Source organism: Apis florea, unplaced genomic scaffold, assembly GCF_048593485.1.
Source record: "Apis florea isolate Af1SG1 unplaced genomic scaffold, ASM4859348v1 contig_2492_pilon, whole genome shotgun sequence".
NCBI classification, from domain to species: Eukaryota; Metazoa; Arthropoda; class Insecta; order Hymenoptera; family Apidae; genus Apis; species Apis florea.
The window spans coordinates 3870598-3885511 of NW_028256593.1; the positions used below are offsets into that span (position 1 = coordinate 3870598).

General features: G+C 35.2%; 1 protein-coding gene across 15 annotated transcripts in view; it reads left to right on the forward strand.

The window, feature by feature from the left end:
• heph (polypyrimidine tract-binding protein 1 heph) overlaps positions 1-14914 on the forward strand; it is a 455618-nt gene that overhangs the window by 386883 nt on the left and 53821 nt on the right. For all 15 annotated transcript variants that reach the window (XM_031916317.2, XM_086906233.1, XM_086906236.1 and 12 more), the window contains one exon: positions 9166-9306. In XM_031916317.2, coding sequence (XP_031772177.1) covers positions 9166-9306 — 141 coding nt within the window. The remainder of the gene's footprint in view (positions 1-9165; positions 9307-14914) is intronic.

The window sequence follows — 14914 nt, forward strand, 5'->3', positions numbered from 1 at the left end:
CACTGTCTTATACCTGTCACGGATCCCCCCCTTGTATTTTTATTACAGTTGTACGATCCACATTTCCGTTTGAGATATTCCGTCGAGATTTTTTTTATTAAGCCCACCCCTCGCTCCATTTAGTTCCCCGAGGAGTGTTTTATCGAGTGCAATTGCAACGATTTCTCGAATATCACAATACGGACGTAGTTTATGATGATATAATAAACATAAGTGATGAAGAGAAGAACGTGAGAAAGTATTAAGAGGAAGAACGAAAATAGCAATGAAACTTATTATAAAGATTTGCATTTACAACTTTTAGATGGTCAAAAAATTTTTCAAATAGATATTTTCTTCTCGTCCTAGCAGGAGTTCTCTGTTCTGATCGTGAATAATTTCGAGAATCTCAAATATAAAAAAAAAAAAAAAAAAAAATTATATATTAAATTTTAAATTGCAGGTCGTAAAAGGAATCGCTTTATATTCTTTCGAGCCGAGGAGTAAGAGGTCGAGTATATCAGTTGCAACAAGTAGGAAGGTTATGGTAATGTTCTCAGTCCGAGCACTTACGGTTAGTTCAGGGACGGGCCATCAGAAGGGGTTGGAAACTACCCCCTTAGAGTAGTTATTTCGCCTGTTGAAAGCTCCGCTCGAGTGCATAGTCAAAGTAACGGTCTCAGCCGAGGCAATCTTGCTGCTCGAAACTTCTTGGATTACTTCGACTTGTAAGCATAACTCGTGTGCGTCTTTTCCTTTCATCATTTCCCCTTCGCCCTCCTCCCACGACTTTTGAACGCGGGGAAATAAAATTGTGCATCAACGTTTGCGATTCAGCGGAGCTGGGTGGATCTTTGGTTTAAAATTTTAATCGTTCTTGCGTCTTTGTCCGTATTCTTTTGGAAAATTCTTCTTCCTTCCCCCCCCCCCCCCCCCAGACGACGGACGTTCTGTATTTTCACTCGAAATTCGAAGAGGAGGAGTTCTCTTTTAAATTCGCTCTTCGAATCGAGGTTAATTTTCCTACGATTTTTTGAACGCACGCTACGATTTCTAAATATTAAATTATAAATAAAAACGAGGAGTAAACAATATTCATTATCTCAAATGTGTGTGTATATATATTTATATCACGCAAGGGAATCGCGTTAAAATCAATTCGAAACGAGAGAATGAAAATTTTCGGGAAAAATGGGAAATTCCTTGGAAAATGAAATAAAACGTTCGGCTAAATAAACTTGTATCGAGGCGGGTAACAATACTTATTATCCCAAACACAATAACAAAATCGTATTAAAATTAATTTGAAACGCGGCAGAATTAATTTTCAAAATTTTCCGCAGAGCGTCGCTTCGAAAAATAATATTATAAATAAATAAATAAATAAATAAATATGTCGGTGATAAATAAACTTGGAAAATCGAAATTGTCCAACAATGCAACAATAACACTTATTGTCCACACATTCGCGGGAAAATCCTCGAAAATCCTGATCCCCGTGGATATCATTCATCTTCCCCCGTAACGAAATCGCGTAATAAAATTAATTCGAAATAAACAGAATCAATTTTGCCACGATTTTATCCAACCCTCGGACCGATCAACGCACCAACCGTTTTTTCCCGATATTCACGGTGAATCGAACCGATTCGACCGATCGTTTCCCGAGATTGCAACCCCCGAACAACCGTTTTGAATGCAACTTTAACGTATTATTGTTGCCCCGACACAATGGACCATTGTAACTCCCCCTCTTCTCTCTCTCTCTCTCTCTCTCTCTCTCGTTTGTAAATCGTCCTTAATGATAGATGAACGCGGATGCACAGGTGGGTGATGAAGGGATCGCCTGTGAATTTATAATTCGACCAGAACTTTTAACCCGGTTAAATCTTCCAACGTTCTCTCCTGTTCTCTGCAGAATTTCCCTGTTTCCATCCGCGTTTTCAGACGCGAAGGAGGAGGGAGATGGGAGGGAGATGGGGGGGGGGGGATGGACGTGTCGTGAACGTTTAAACGGCATCGTTTTTCGAAGGGATGGAATTTATTTCGAGTTACGGATGCTTGGTTGTAAATTGTTGTTTCGGGAGGAATGTAATTAGCGGGGGATCCGATCAACGAGGCGTGTGCGTTTAAACCGTGCTTGTTGCAACTTGACGCGAGCGCGAGATTATGGAATATTTCGCGAATATTGTGTGCGCGTCGAATTACTCTCGTGATACGTAAGAAAAGAGGGAAACACGAGTTCGAGTTCGATTTTCGATCGAGTCTTGGCGCGAGAATTTTTGCAAAGAAGAAGAAGAAGAAGAAGAAGAAGAAGAAGAAAAGAAATTGCAGAACGAAACGGTCGATTATTCGAGAGATTATTATTCGTTCGATGCTTTGTTTCTGGAAAAGTTCTGGATTATAAAATTATCTGGAAAAATGAGAAAGTTTATGAAAATTTGTTTTTTTTTTTTTTCCGATAAACTTGTCGCTCGTTGTTTCGTGCCATAATCTTCTCGAAAATTGTAAATTCGTAAGAATATTTTTCTTATTTTCATCGATTCGTTCGATTTTCTTTTCCGATTTTTATTTTCAACATCTTCGCCACGCTAACTTCTCTAACTTCTCCTTTTTTTTTTTTTTAAGCTTCGTTCTCGCCGATTGTTTTACATTTCTTTCACCTGCCACGATTTTCCTCTTATCTCCACACTATCTCCACTCTCCTCGACACTCCTTCCCCCTCCGTTCAGAAATTAAGATACAAGTTTAATTGAGCCTTTCCAGCCTCGCAGCTGGCGACTTTATCATCGACATTCACTATAATTAAACCATCTGCATCTTTTTAAGCGGCGAGAAGAGGGCGTTCCTTTGAAGCCTTCTTCAACAGAAACAACAAACCCCTCGGTTTTTCTTTTTTCCTCTCTCTCTCTCTCTCTCTCTCTCTTATCGAGTTTCTTTGGAAAGTTTGCCAGTTGGAGAAGAAACGACACGGAGGCGGAGAGTTTTAAGGCGGTTTGTTCGAGAACGTGAATTCACGCGAATATTCTTTGGAAAATTTGGGTCGAAAGATGGAAGGAACGCTTGTTTTCTTCCCTCCGGGTGTCATAGAATTTCCTTGTATTATAATTTCATTCGAACTCGTGGAATTTTATTTATAATATGGGGCAAGTGTGCTTGGTACCCAACAACATCCTTGACTGTTTTTTTTTTCAAACCGCGATTTCAATGATTTCAACGTGTGTGCCATTCATGCGCTAATTTATTTACTTTTCCAGAAATTCAGAATTAATTCGCTACTGTAAAATGTGAAACGAGAATTTCGTCCATTTTGGCACGTTGGAAAGTTTTCTTTCAAATAATAAAATTTATATTTCCATTTCGCGATTCGAGTTGCGCCTCGATCGTCGAAAATTTCAATCTCAATTTCGAACATCTTTCGTTTAGACTGCTCGGTTTGAACGATTTCAAACGTGTTATTCTCATGCTCTAATCTATTTACTTTTTCTTCCTCTTCCAGAAATTCAGAATCTATCGAATTGATCCGCCGCTAAAACGAGAACTTTTTTTTTCAATTTCTAACTCTCTTATTTGAAAGGTTTTCTTTCAAATAATAAAATTTATATTTCCATTTCGCGATTCGAGTTGTGCCTCGATCGTCGAAAATTTCGAACATCTTTGACTTTCGTTTAGACTGCTCGAACGATTTCAATTATCGAATTGAATTATTCTAATTCTCTGATTTATTTACTTCTTTCTTTAGAGAGAAAAGAAGAAATGAACGCACAGAAGTGATAATTTTAAAACTCGCCACCAAAATGTAAGAGAATTTCTTTCAATTCTACTTTCTCGAAAACTTTCCTTTAAATAATAAAATTTATATTTCCATTCCGTGATTCGTCCCGATCGAAAATCAATTTCATTAAAAATTCCCCAAGTTTATTCGCCGAGATGGAAAAACCTGGAAGGAAATTAAATCTGAGGTAAGAGGGTGAATTTTCACAGCTGCACAATGCTTTTCCATTTCGTTGCCGGGAGATTCCTTCGATTTCGCGTGTCTCCTTGGAAGATCTACGAGTCTGATGGGATTCTTTCGAAAAAAGGGAGGAGGAACGTGGTGGTCTGGGTGAGGGAACTCTTGGGGGGGTCAAATTTATGGCCAACACGCAAAGAGAATTATTGGGTTGCTAATTGAAGAAACGAAAACGAGGGCCGGAACGGGTGTGGAAATTATCGTGGAACCTTAATTCCTCCCCCTCCTTTTTTCTTTTTTTTTTTCCCTTCAAATTCAAATTAAATTATTTCTCGAGAATCGAAAATATCGAAGAGGATACGACGCGCAAACTCTGTCCAAAATTCTATTCCCTATCGAATTTCGACGAGGATTGAAAAGAGAAATTCTCTCTACTTGAAAATAAGAAAAGGGATTAAATTTTCGTCTCGAATTATCGCACCCTTCTCTCGGAATTAAAACCCCATCCGTCGATGATTAAATCCCGGCACCATTTCCACCCCTTTAAAAATCCACCATCCGACAAAACCTTTCTGCAAGGCCATCCTGCAGCATGGAAATAGAGGCTGGCAATAGAGGCATTGTAGCTCTCCACGTGTTTATGGATGAATAAAATGAAATAGAATAAATTGTGGAAATTATCGATCGAGAATCGGCGTTTCTCCTCGTGTCGAGGAGCGCATTGGTCTTTGAATAATTATGATTTGGTGGAAAAAAGGTTGAAAATTTATTTGTTGTAGTCGCTGCGGCAAGAGGAATAATTTAACAAGTGGAATTTGTGAAAATGTTTCGAAACGGTGTGTGTGTGTTTAACTGTCGTGGGTTTTTTATGATCCCTTGAGCGTACAGGGTGTTTCGAGTGGCGTTAAATATTTTAACGGTGTTTGATGCTGTTTGGACGTATGACGACGATCTGGAACCGTTCTTTCAGAATGCTTCTTCTTTGAGTTTTAATTAATAATCACGAGAATTGAATCGTTTATAACGAGTTAAAAGGATTGCATATTGTTGCCTTGTTCACCGACCTACCATCGAGATCATCGAGCGAAGTTTAATTCTAAAACTTGCGCTTAACAATGGCCCCCAAAATTGAATTAACCGTTTTCACTCCAACGGTGATTCTCAAAGTTTTTTCTTTAAAATAAGCTCTTTACTTATAATCTTATAAACCGTTGAATAATGTACTATCGAATGGTTAGATTTTTTTATCTCAAATTAGATCGAACTACATTTTCGGCGTTGGTCCGAGTTTGACAGTCGTAGCGATAGAAATATTATTTTCAAAGTTTTTAAATTTTGGAATATGTGCAATGAAATTAGTTCGAGTGGAGATGAGTTTGATTTTTCGTTATTAAACAACGAAAGTACTTTCTATTCGTTGAGAAATTGATGATAGGAAAAAGGAAAATAGAGATGCAGTAAGAGAAGGTGAGAAATGAGAATAGTAGACAGTGAATATGAGAGCACGTTATCGTAAGATTTGTAACGACATTTCATCGTGATGAAAACTTGCCCTGACAAACCGAGGATGCATCTTAATAATTGCTTTATTATTAAAATAACACAATATAACATTCAACGAATTTTCTTTCTTTGTTTTTGTAAAGATACATAAAATATTGAAATATAAAAGTTTTTTTTATATTTATTTTTTATATTTAGGTATGTTAAATAAGGGGAAAATTTTGACGATAGAAAAATGAAGGTATAATATAAGAAGAATTGAAAAATAAGAATAATAGTGAATGTGAGAGCACGTTATTGGGATTATAAAGTTTGCTCTCGATAAAATAGGAAAGATGAAAGAGAAACCGAGGATGCATCTTGGCAATTGCTTTATTATTAAAATAGACTTTAATATTCAAAGAATCTTCTTTCCTTGTATGTATAAAGATACGTAAAATATTAAAATATAAAAGTTTACATGTTAACCCCTTGTTGCACGAGTCTGACTCATAATGAAGATTTCGATCCAAACGTGAATAGGAACTCGTGAACTAAAAATCAACTAAACCTAAACATCACGAGTGGGATGAATTTTTTCGATCGAGATTTAATTTTTACGCCTCGAGAAAATTACGATTCTTGTAATCTACGTTGCCCGAATTTCGTCGAGCTGAATGATACGAAAAAAGGGATTAATTTATGCGAGTTAAACAACGAAATTATTTCTATTCGTTGAGAAAAATTTGACGATAGAAGAATGGAGATGTAATATAAGAATAATAGAATAACAGTGAACGTGAGAGCACGTCGTTGGGATTATAAAGTTTGCTCTCGACAAAATAGGAAAGGTGAAAGAGAAATCGAGGATGCATCTTGGCAATTGCTTTATTGTTATTAAAATAAAACGACAATACAGACTTTAATACGAATTTTCTTTCTTTGTAAGTATGCTGGAAATCGCGTGCAATTGTTGTTTGGCCGGGGATTAAATTCCAGAACAGAGGGTCCTATCGAGTTTTCGGGTATAAAAATATTCGAACCGAAAGTTTAACAATCATACGCGAGGAAGGGTTGCAGAGTCATTAGAGATGAACGAGGTTGAGGAACGATCAGGGCGGAGGGATCACGCGACCGAGATAAAAGTGGACGAGATACGATTCCAGCGGCAACAGTTTACAAAGTTGAAACGAAACTCGGTAACGAGAGCGCTTTCATGCTGGGAACATGACACACGTCCCATCCGTAATTTCCAGTTATCTTTCTTCACGGCTCGAAGGCGGTGAAGAAGACCTTGTTCCGACCCGATCAACAGGAGGAGGACTCGAAATGAAATTTCGTTCGTAATTTTAGCTGAGTTAGGCACGATCTTACAAATGGATTCTATGATTCGAAGTTTTAAGAGAATTTTTCAAGTTGTAATCGCGAATCGCTCTCGAGAATCGACAGGTATAACGTTAAATGAATTCTATGATTCAAGATACTCGAGGAATGCACGTGACTCTGAAAACTGTTATTCTCGAGCTGCTCTTAGAGAAGAATTATTGGACGGTATTCTAATATATAATGTTTACAATTTGAAGAGAAATCGATGAAATCGAACATGGAAACCTGTATTGAGAATTTTTTAGAATTCCATGTTGTCGAAAAATTGATGCACTGATGTGCGAAATAAAATATCACTGGAAACTGAAATAGCTGGAAGTTTCGAAGAGTTTTATTAGTTTAATTTTATTATATCCATTTTACTACACGCCATTGAATTGCCAGTAATTTTTATGTTTTCGGTTTGATGTAAAAAATATTCGTTGGTGGCCATTCTAATTTCGAATCGAACGATCTACGTGACCGACCGAGACCACCATCATAAATGCTTCAAAATTGTCATCGCGCAAGAAAATTCGAATTACCCAAGTGTACGAAAATATTCCTGTTTTTCTTACTTCTTTCACTGATTTAGCCAATGGACGCACTTTAGAATCTCTTCGCTGTTATTCAAGAAATTAATATATTTTTGTCGGCGAAAGTGATCGGCTCGAAGTGATCTTGTTCAATTTCAATTATCCTCGAGTACCTTGAATCATAGAATTCGTTCGAGACACCTGTCGATATTCTCGAGAGCAATTCACGATTATAACTTTGAAAATTTCCTTAAGATATAATAACACCTCTCCGCGCAGATTCTTTAAATGAATTCATTTTCAAGATATCGATCGTGCTCCGCTCTATAAAGTTATGATCCAAAGAGTGAAATTTTATTTTAGACCGTAAAACTTGGTGCACTACTTCGATACTTCGTAGCTTTAACGTATATATCAATTTTAACAGATCGAACGTGAAAAATGGTTGTTAAAATATTTTTATCGATTCGACAAATTTTGAGGAATAATTTAAACACAGATTTTTGATTTTACGATTATACGCTCTTATATGCAACAACGTTACTTACGCGTGAAGCATTCATAGAGCGTAGAGTCCAGTCGATTCGAGGTGAATTGGATTTAATTCGCAGAATCTTTCGACTAAATGAGAGCGTGAGTTAAACATGTAACTCACGTAACGTTCGATCCGTTAACTGTATAGCAGAACATCAGAATAATACAGGATTGTATAGTGGGAAAACCATGACGAATTCCACGCCAATTTCATCTTACATATCGACATTTTCTGTGTACGAGGAATAGTTTTTAATTAAATGGTAATTTAATTGATGGTAATTTCGTTTATCTCTAATCTTCGAGATATATAAAAACGTATACTTTAATTTTTGTACCGCCATTATTGATCTTTCATTTTTCAAACATTTCCCGTCGTGCCTTCCTTCGAATGAGTTGTGCAGAATCGAAGTAATTGCTATGTGTGTTTTACTTTTCGGTGTACACAACGTGTTTACTTTTATTTGGACAGGGATGACGCAAATGGATGAAAATACACTCCCGTGACGCATGAACTTCACATTTTTTTTTCCCTTTTTTTTTTTTTTCTCCTTCCTTTTATCGACGGATAATCCGGAAAAATGTGTTTGCCCAAACGGGGGAACGGTTTGAAAATTACCGATTCGTGGTATCGTGGAAACACGTGTATCAATCGTGTATCGTTTGAAAAAAAAAGTACGATTCGTAACTCGTTTCGTCGTTGATTAAAAACACGCAATATACCGCGTTTCTTTGCCATTTTATGCAAATCACCCTGTGTTGAGTGAAGTTTGTACACACGGCGACATCTGGCGATAACTCGACAACTCGAAGACCGTATTTAACAACTTCAACGTTGAAGAAAATTCGAATTCTTTTTGTGTCACAATTATGGGAATATACGTGTCGATGTATTAATATTTGCGTTGTGTTAAAAATTTTATAACACGTAAAGTTATTAGCTTATTAATTTTATACGAATTTGGGTCTTTTATGCAATTTGAAACGGTTTGTTTTTATTTTTTTTTTTTTTTTTATTTGGATTCGTAGTAATCGTGTTTATTTTATATTTGGATGGGAAATTGAAAATCTGCGAAGCGGTATATTTGTGCTTTTAATTTAAATTGATAATGAAGTTGTTATCTCAGTTGAGTTGAAGATATTGATTGGGATTCTTACACATTGATTCACAACGTTTCGTATTCGATGAAACAAACGACAATACCAGTTTTTAAAAATGGATGGCAAATATTTCTTTTTCTTCTTTTCTTTTCCTCCCAGAATATTTTTCCTCCAAAGAATAGATGATTAACGTTAACTTGTCTTTTTTTGTTACAGAACTCGAACAACCAAGTCGCGATTCCTGGACAGAATCAGGTGGCTCAGACACAAGCAGAGACCCAAGGGGGGCCCAATACCGTTCTCAGAGTCATCGTCGAGCAGATGGTTTACCCAATTTCCTTAGACGTGCTCTATCAGGTAAGTTATGACTTCTGTTTCTACGTCTGTCGATTAATTTCTCGTTTACCTTAATTGGAAAACGATAATTGGACGTGTTTTACTGCTTATCGATGTAAGATTCAATAATTTATGGCTTCTTCTTGATATTTTCCTTCGCCGTTATTCCTAGAAAATTTTTCATTTTCTCGAGAAAATTGGGAAATACCTATATCGAAAAAATACCAAAAAATCTTATACAATTTCGAAGCGTTTATTTTAACAAATTTTAATACCAAAACCGTATATTATTATTCATAAAGGTTTAAAAATTTCGAATCCACAACGTGGATTATTATTTATACTTCGAAAAAAAGCGGATGATATATATATATATTCAAAAACTTCCATCTTAAAGAAGCGAACATCACAAAAGAATTTTTTAAAAAATTCATCGAAAGTTTTTCGAAAGAAAAAAGAGAAGCGGAAATCGAACAAAACGTTTAAAATTTTTTATTACATCGCGCAGAATATTCACCTTCCAAAGAATTTAAAAGAGAATCGGCGAACGATTGCGTGAAATTTATTCGAAAACAACACGAGAGATTGTGCCCGCGTGGTAAAAACGGTCGAAATCGGCGGGAATAATGCAGGAGATGGGAAATTAATCGGATTTCGCGGCGTATCCGGCGAATTCGATTCCCGATTAATCGGATATTTTCTCCTTTCGCCAGTTCGCGCGTGGATTACGATAGAAAAGGGCCGTGGCATATTTCGTTCACCGATCTCGCTAGATTTTTCGCCTCGTTCTCGTTAATGGAATATTAAACAATCCCGATATAACGCTTACAGTTTCGTTGCAAATCATCCAGACTCCCGATTCTCAATTTATTATCTCTTCTCTTCGTTTCCCTCGTTCGAGATCAATGCATTCGATCATTTCTCATCGATTTCGTATGTATTTTGATGAATATTTTATGAATATTTTCCCACACCAACCACGTCCAACGGTTAAGGATTGAGGTTAGGTTGGTTTCTGTTGTCGGCCGCCATTTTCTCGAACGACGTAACGAAATGGCGGAACCGGTTGATAATGTAGGGATTACATTGTCAAATATCTATAAACATGATTTAACATATTTATTTAAAGTAGAATAAATGCAAAAAATTTTTTTGATTTGAAAAAGAAATCAGTATAAGTTATTTTTCACTGTATCAAAGTTACAATGATAGAAGTAATAGTCGTAAAAACGTTATTAGCATGGATTAACGAAATTTTATCGTTCGCATGGAAAGAGAATTATTCCGTAAATGTAAAATAATTCTACAACTTTATATATTTTGGCAAAGTAAAAATATTAACTCTTATTATATGGATGAATAAAAAGGTGGATTATAATGCATATACAAACGGAAGCGTGTTATCCTTGAAAGTTCGAAATTTCGTTCAAAATATCAGGATTTTCGTGCTGCCAACGTAAAAAAGTTTCGTACTAAATCATCACCTAGTTATAATTCCTCCCTTTCATCCCCTTTCTTAATCTTTTACAAATCTATCGTACGTTTTACTTCTCGTAACGCTCGTTTATTTTTCCATCCTTTCAATTATCGACATCTTTAAGTACAAATCGTATCGTATGCATAATATACAGTAGAACAAAACGTAAGACGGTTATCATCGAGTGTTTACATATATATATATATAATACGCGCAATGAATGAATGGATACACTTTTACACTTTTAACATCTGCGTGTGGTTGCATCAGATAGGCTGCATCGTGACGTGATAAAATATGCAGCCCATATGCATTGCGAATTGTGCAACAAAATTTATGACACGTGGGATGCCCCATTGATCGTATCGCGTACAATATCGAACACGTTCACGTTACAAAGTGTTGGGGATAGAAATTTTTGCAGCCGCGCGCACAACAGCCCGTTGTATTAATAGATTACGGATAGATTATGTCGCCGTGTTCGAATTAATTCTAATTGAACAGCGCGGTCGCAAGGACGAAAACGAGCGATTGATTGTCATAATGCGAAGTCATTGGAACACGCAATTGCGTGGAGCGATCGCGTTACACGGTTCGTCGCACCAATTTTGCATTACGAATTCGTAATAAGGAAACGGGCCCCTCCCCCCCAGGGTGGATTACATATTTACGGAATTACGAATAGCAATTAACGATGCGCGGGAATTATGCAACGTGGAACCGGCGTTGTTATTGAATTAATTCGCCTGTTCTGCGAGCGCAGAAACCGATTCTCGCGTCCGATTAATCACGTTGAGCGATGCTCGATTAACGAGTCGATTAAAATTACCACCGCATTATTCTGCCTATTACAACGATGATGATTGTTAAAAAAAAAAAAAAAAAATAGAACGTGTCCCACGGATGATCTCTCGTCTTTTTTTAAGGAATAAAAGATTCGTTCCTTATCGATAATTCGTACGATTGAAAAATAAAATTTTGATGTATTTTATTTAATTAGTGATATTATAGTGATACTAGTAGATTAAGTACTCGATTAACGAGTCGATTAAAATTACCAAGGTTATTCTGCCTATTATAATGATGATAATGGTTGTTAAAAAAACGAATAAAAGATTCGTTCCTTATCGATAATTCGTACGATTGAAAAATAAAATTTTGATGTATTTTATTTAATTAGTGATATTATAGTGATACTAGTAGATTAAGTATTCGATTAACGAGTCGATTAAAATTACCAAGGTTATTCTGCCTATTATAATGATGATAATGGTTGTTAAAAAACGAATAAAAGATTCGTTCCTTCTCGATAATTCGATTGGAAAACAAAATTTTGATGTATTTAATTAGTGATATTATAGTGATACTAGTAGATTAAGTAGTCGATTAAAATTACCAAAGTTATTCTGTCTATTATAATGATGATAATAGTTGTTAAAAAACTAATAAAAGAGTCGTTCCTTCTCGATAATTCGATTGGAAAACAAAATTTTGATGTATTTAATTAGTGATAGTATAGTGATACTAGTAGATTAAGTAGTCGATTAAAATTACCAAGGTTATTCTGTCTATTATAATGATGATAATAGTTGTTAAAAAACGAATAAAAGAGTCGTTCCTTCTCGATAATTCGATTGGAAAACAAAATTTTGATGTATTTAATTAGTGATAGTATAGTGATACTAGTAGATTAAGTAGTCGATTAAAATTACCAAGGTTATTCTGCCTATTATAATGATGATAATGGTTGTTAAAAACGAATAAAAGATTCGTTCCTTCTCGATAATTCGATTGGAAAACAAAATTTTTATGTATAATTAGTGATAGTATAGTGATACTAGTAGATTAAGTAGTCGATTAACGAGTCGATTAAAATTACCAAGGTTATTCTGCCTATTATAATGATGATAATAGTTGTTAAAAAAACTAATAAAAGATTCGTTCCTTCTCGATAATTCGATTGGAAAACAAAATTTTGATGTATTTAATTAGTGATATTATAGTGATACTAGTAGATTAAGTAGTCGATTAAAATTACCAAAGTTATTCTGTCTATTATAATGATGATATTATAATAATGGTTATTAAAAAACGAATCTTTTTTTAATAAATAAAAGATCCGTTCCTTCTCGATTTGTACGATTGGAAAACAAAATTTTTAATGAGTAAGATTATAATAATAGTCGATTAACAAGTCGATTAAAATTATCAAGGTATTATTTTGCCTATTCTAATGATGGTTACTTAAAAATTATGATATTATGGATGATTTTTCATCTTTTTTTAACGAATACAACGTTCGTGCCTTTTCTATAATTCGTTCATTAATTGGAGAACAACATTTAATAAGATTATAATAGATAATTGAAGAATTTTAATATTGGTGTATATGAAGGATTCAGAAGATGATTAATGTAAGTCACAGTTTATTTAAAAATGGCTTAAATCGAGTCAATATTAAAGTATCGAGATAATTGATTTGTCGAAAATTTGAATAACGAAAAAGACCTTTTCACTGATCGGTTTATGAACCCTTCACACATATTACTTATTTATAACGCTGCAACGATACTAATTTAGAAGTTATAAATTTTTTAAACGAGATATAATATTCATTCGTATTTTCTATAAAAATAGTATATCTTCCTCCTCCGAATATCCTTTAATACTTTTTCACATGGAATAAATTTAACAATGTTAGCCAAATCAATATCGATTTTCGTTTAATTTCTCGAGTTTGAACCTGATCACTGAAGCGGGATAAAAAAAAAAAAATATCACGACGTTTCAACAATTTTCGCTTATCAGAAATCGATCTCGAAAGGAATGCTTTTATTCCTCATCCTCATCAACATCGCGCACGCTGTTTTTCTATCGTACAAACTTTCTCTTTTCGTTTTTCCCGTTTATCGATCATTTTCGATACGAAAAAATAGAAAATTTGCACCATAGTGAAAGGGGGAGGGGGAGGGGGAGGGGGAGGTGGAATAGGAGAGAAAAGAAAGAGGGAACAAAAGAGCGATTCACCGTGGGGAAATGTGCAATAAAAGTTCGGATAAAGGAGAATGTGAAAGACAATGCCTATTGTAAATACAGTGCAGTTTTTTGTTAAAAATATAAGAGCGAAATGAGAGTTGATAGATAGTACAAAATGAAATAGCGCGGATTGCTCCGTTTCGTTCCCTCCTCCTCCTCCTCCTCCTCCTCCTCTTTTTTTTTTTATTGTTCCAAGAACGAGATTACTCGAGAAATATGAGAAAATTAGCAAATTAGCAATTCTTTCCGCGAACGGATAATAAATAATCGATGATAAATTCCATAACTCGATCGATCCACAGAAAAGTAGTGAGAGAAATTGTTGTTCGTTACAATTAAACAAAATGTAATTTTGTTTACTTTAACCAAACTAAATTACGAAAAATATATATCAACGTGTCGAATATATATGTCTGCCTCACAATTCGGCAATTACATTTTATTTATTATTTCGAAATCATTCGTATCGTAAATTAATTTTCGAATCGATCGAACTTCATTATTTGATAATAATGAAGTCGATAATGGAATACGAATGTAACGTTTAATTGACAGCGCCCTTAATTCTCGGACCATTCTTTTTTTCCTTTTGCGCGCGATAATCGTCGCTATTCCCTGTATTCGAAGCGAATTGCACGAATTCGGGGGCATCTTTCCGGCTGAATGTCACGCGTTTTCATACGTGACGTACGCTGAACATCGCGCTCTTTTTGTTGAATACAGTTTAAAAAAAAGAAAGAAAGAGAGGGAAAGAGAAGGGGTGATGGTGGCTTTTAGAAAGATTCTGAATGAAGGGTTCGCGGGTTCGCGAGGAAAAATGGAAAGTGTGTCGTAAAAAGCGCTCTTTGCTTGCTTTTCCCATTTTTTTTTTTTTTTTTTTTTTTTTGTTTGTTTCTTTCGCTTTCATAGTTTTACGCGCGAGACGAAATAAGGTTTTTTCGGTTCGAACGTGGGAGGACCATTTGTCGACCACGCGTCCAAAAAAGATCCTCTTCGTTTACCTTAGCTTATCTTTGATTTATCTCGGTATATTTAAGAGTCGAAAAATAAAAAAAAAAAAAAAAACATAAAGTAGAATGTTTTCAAATCGATGAAAATTTTCTAAATATTCAAAAA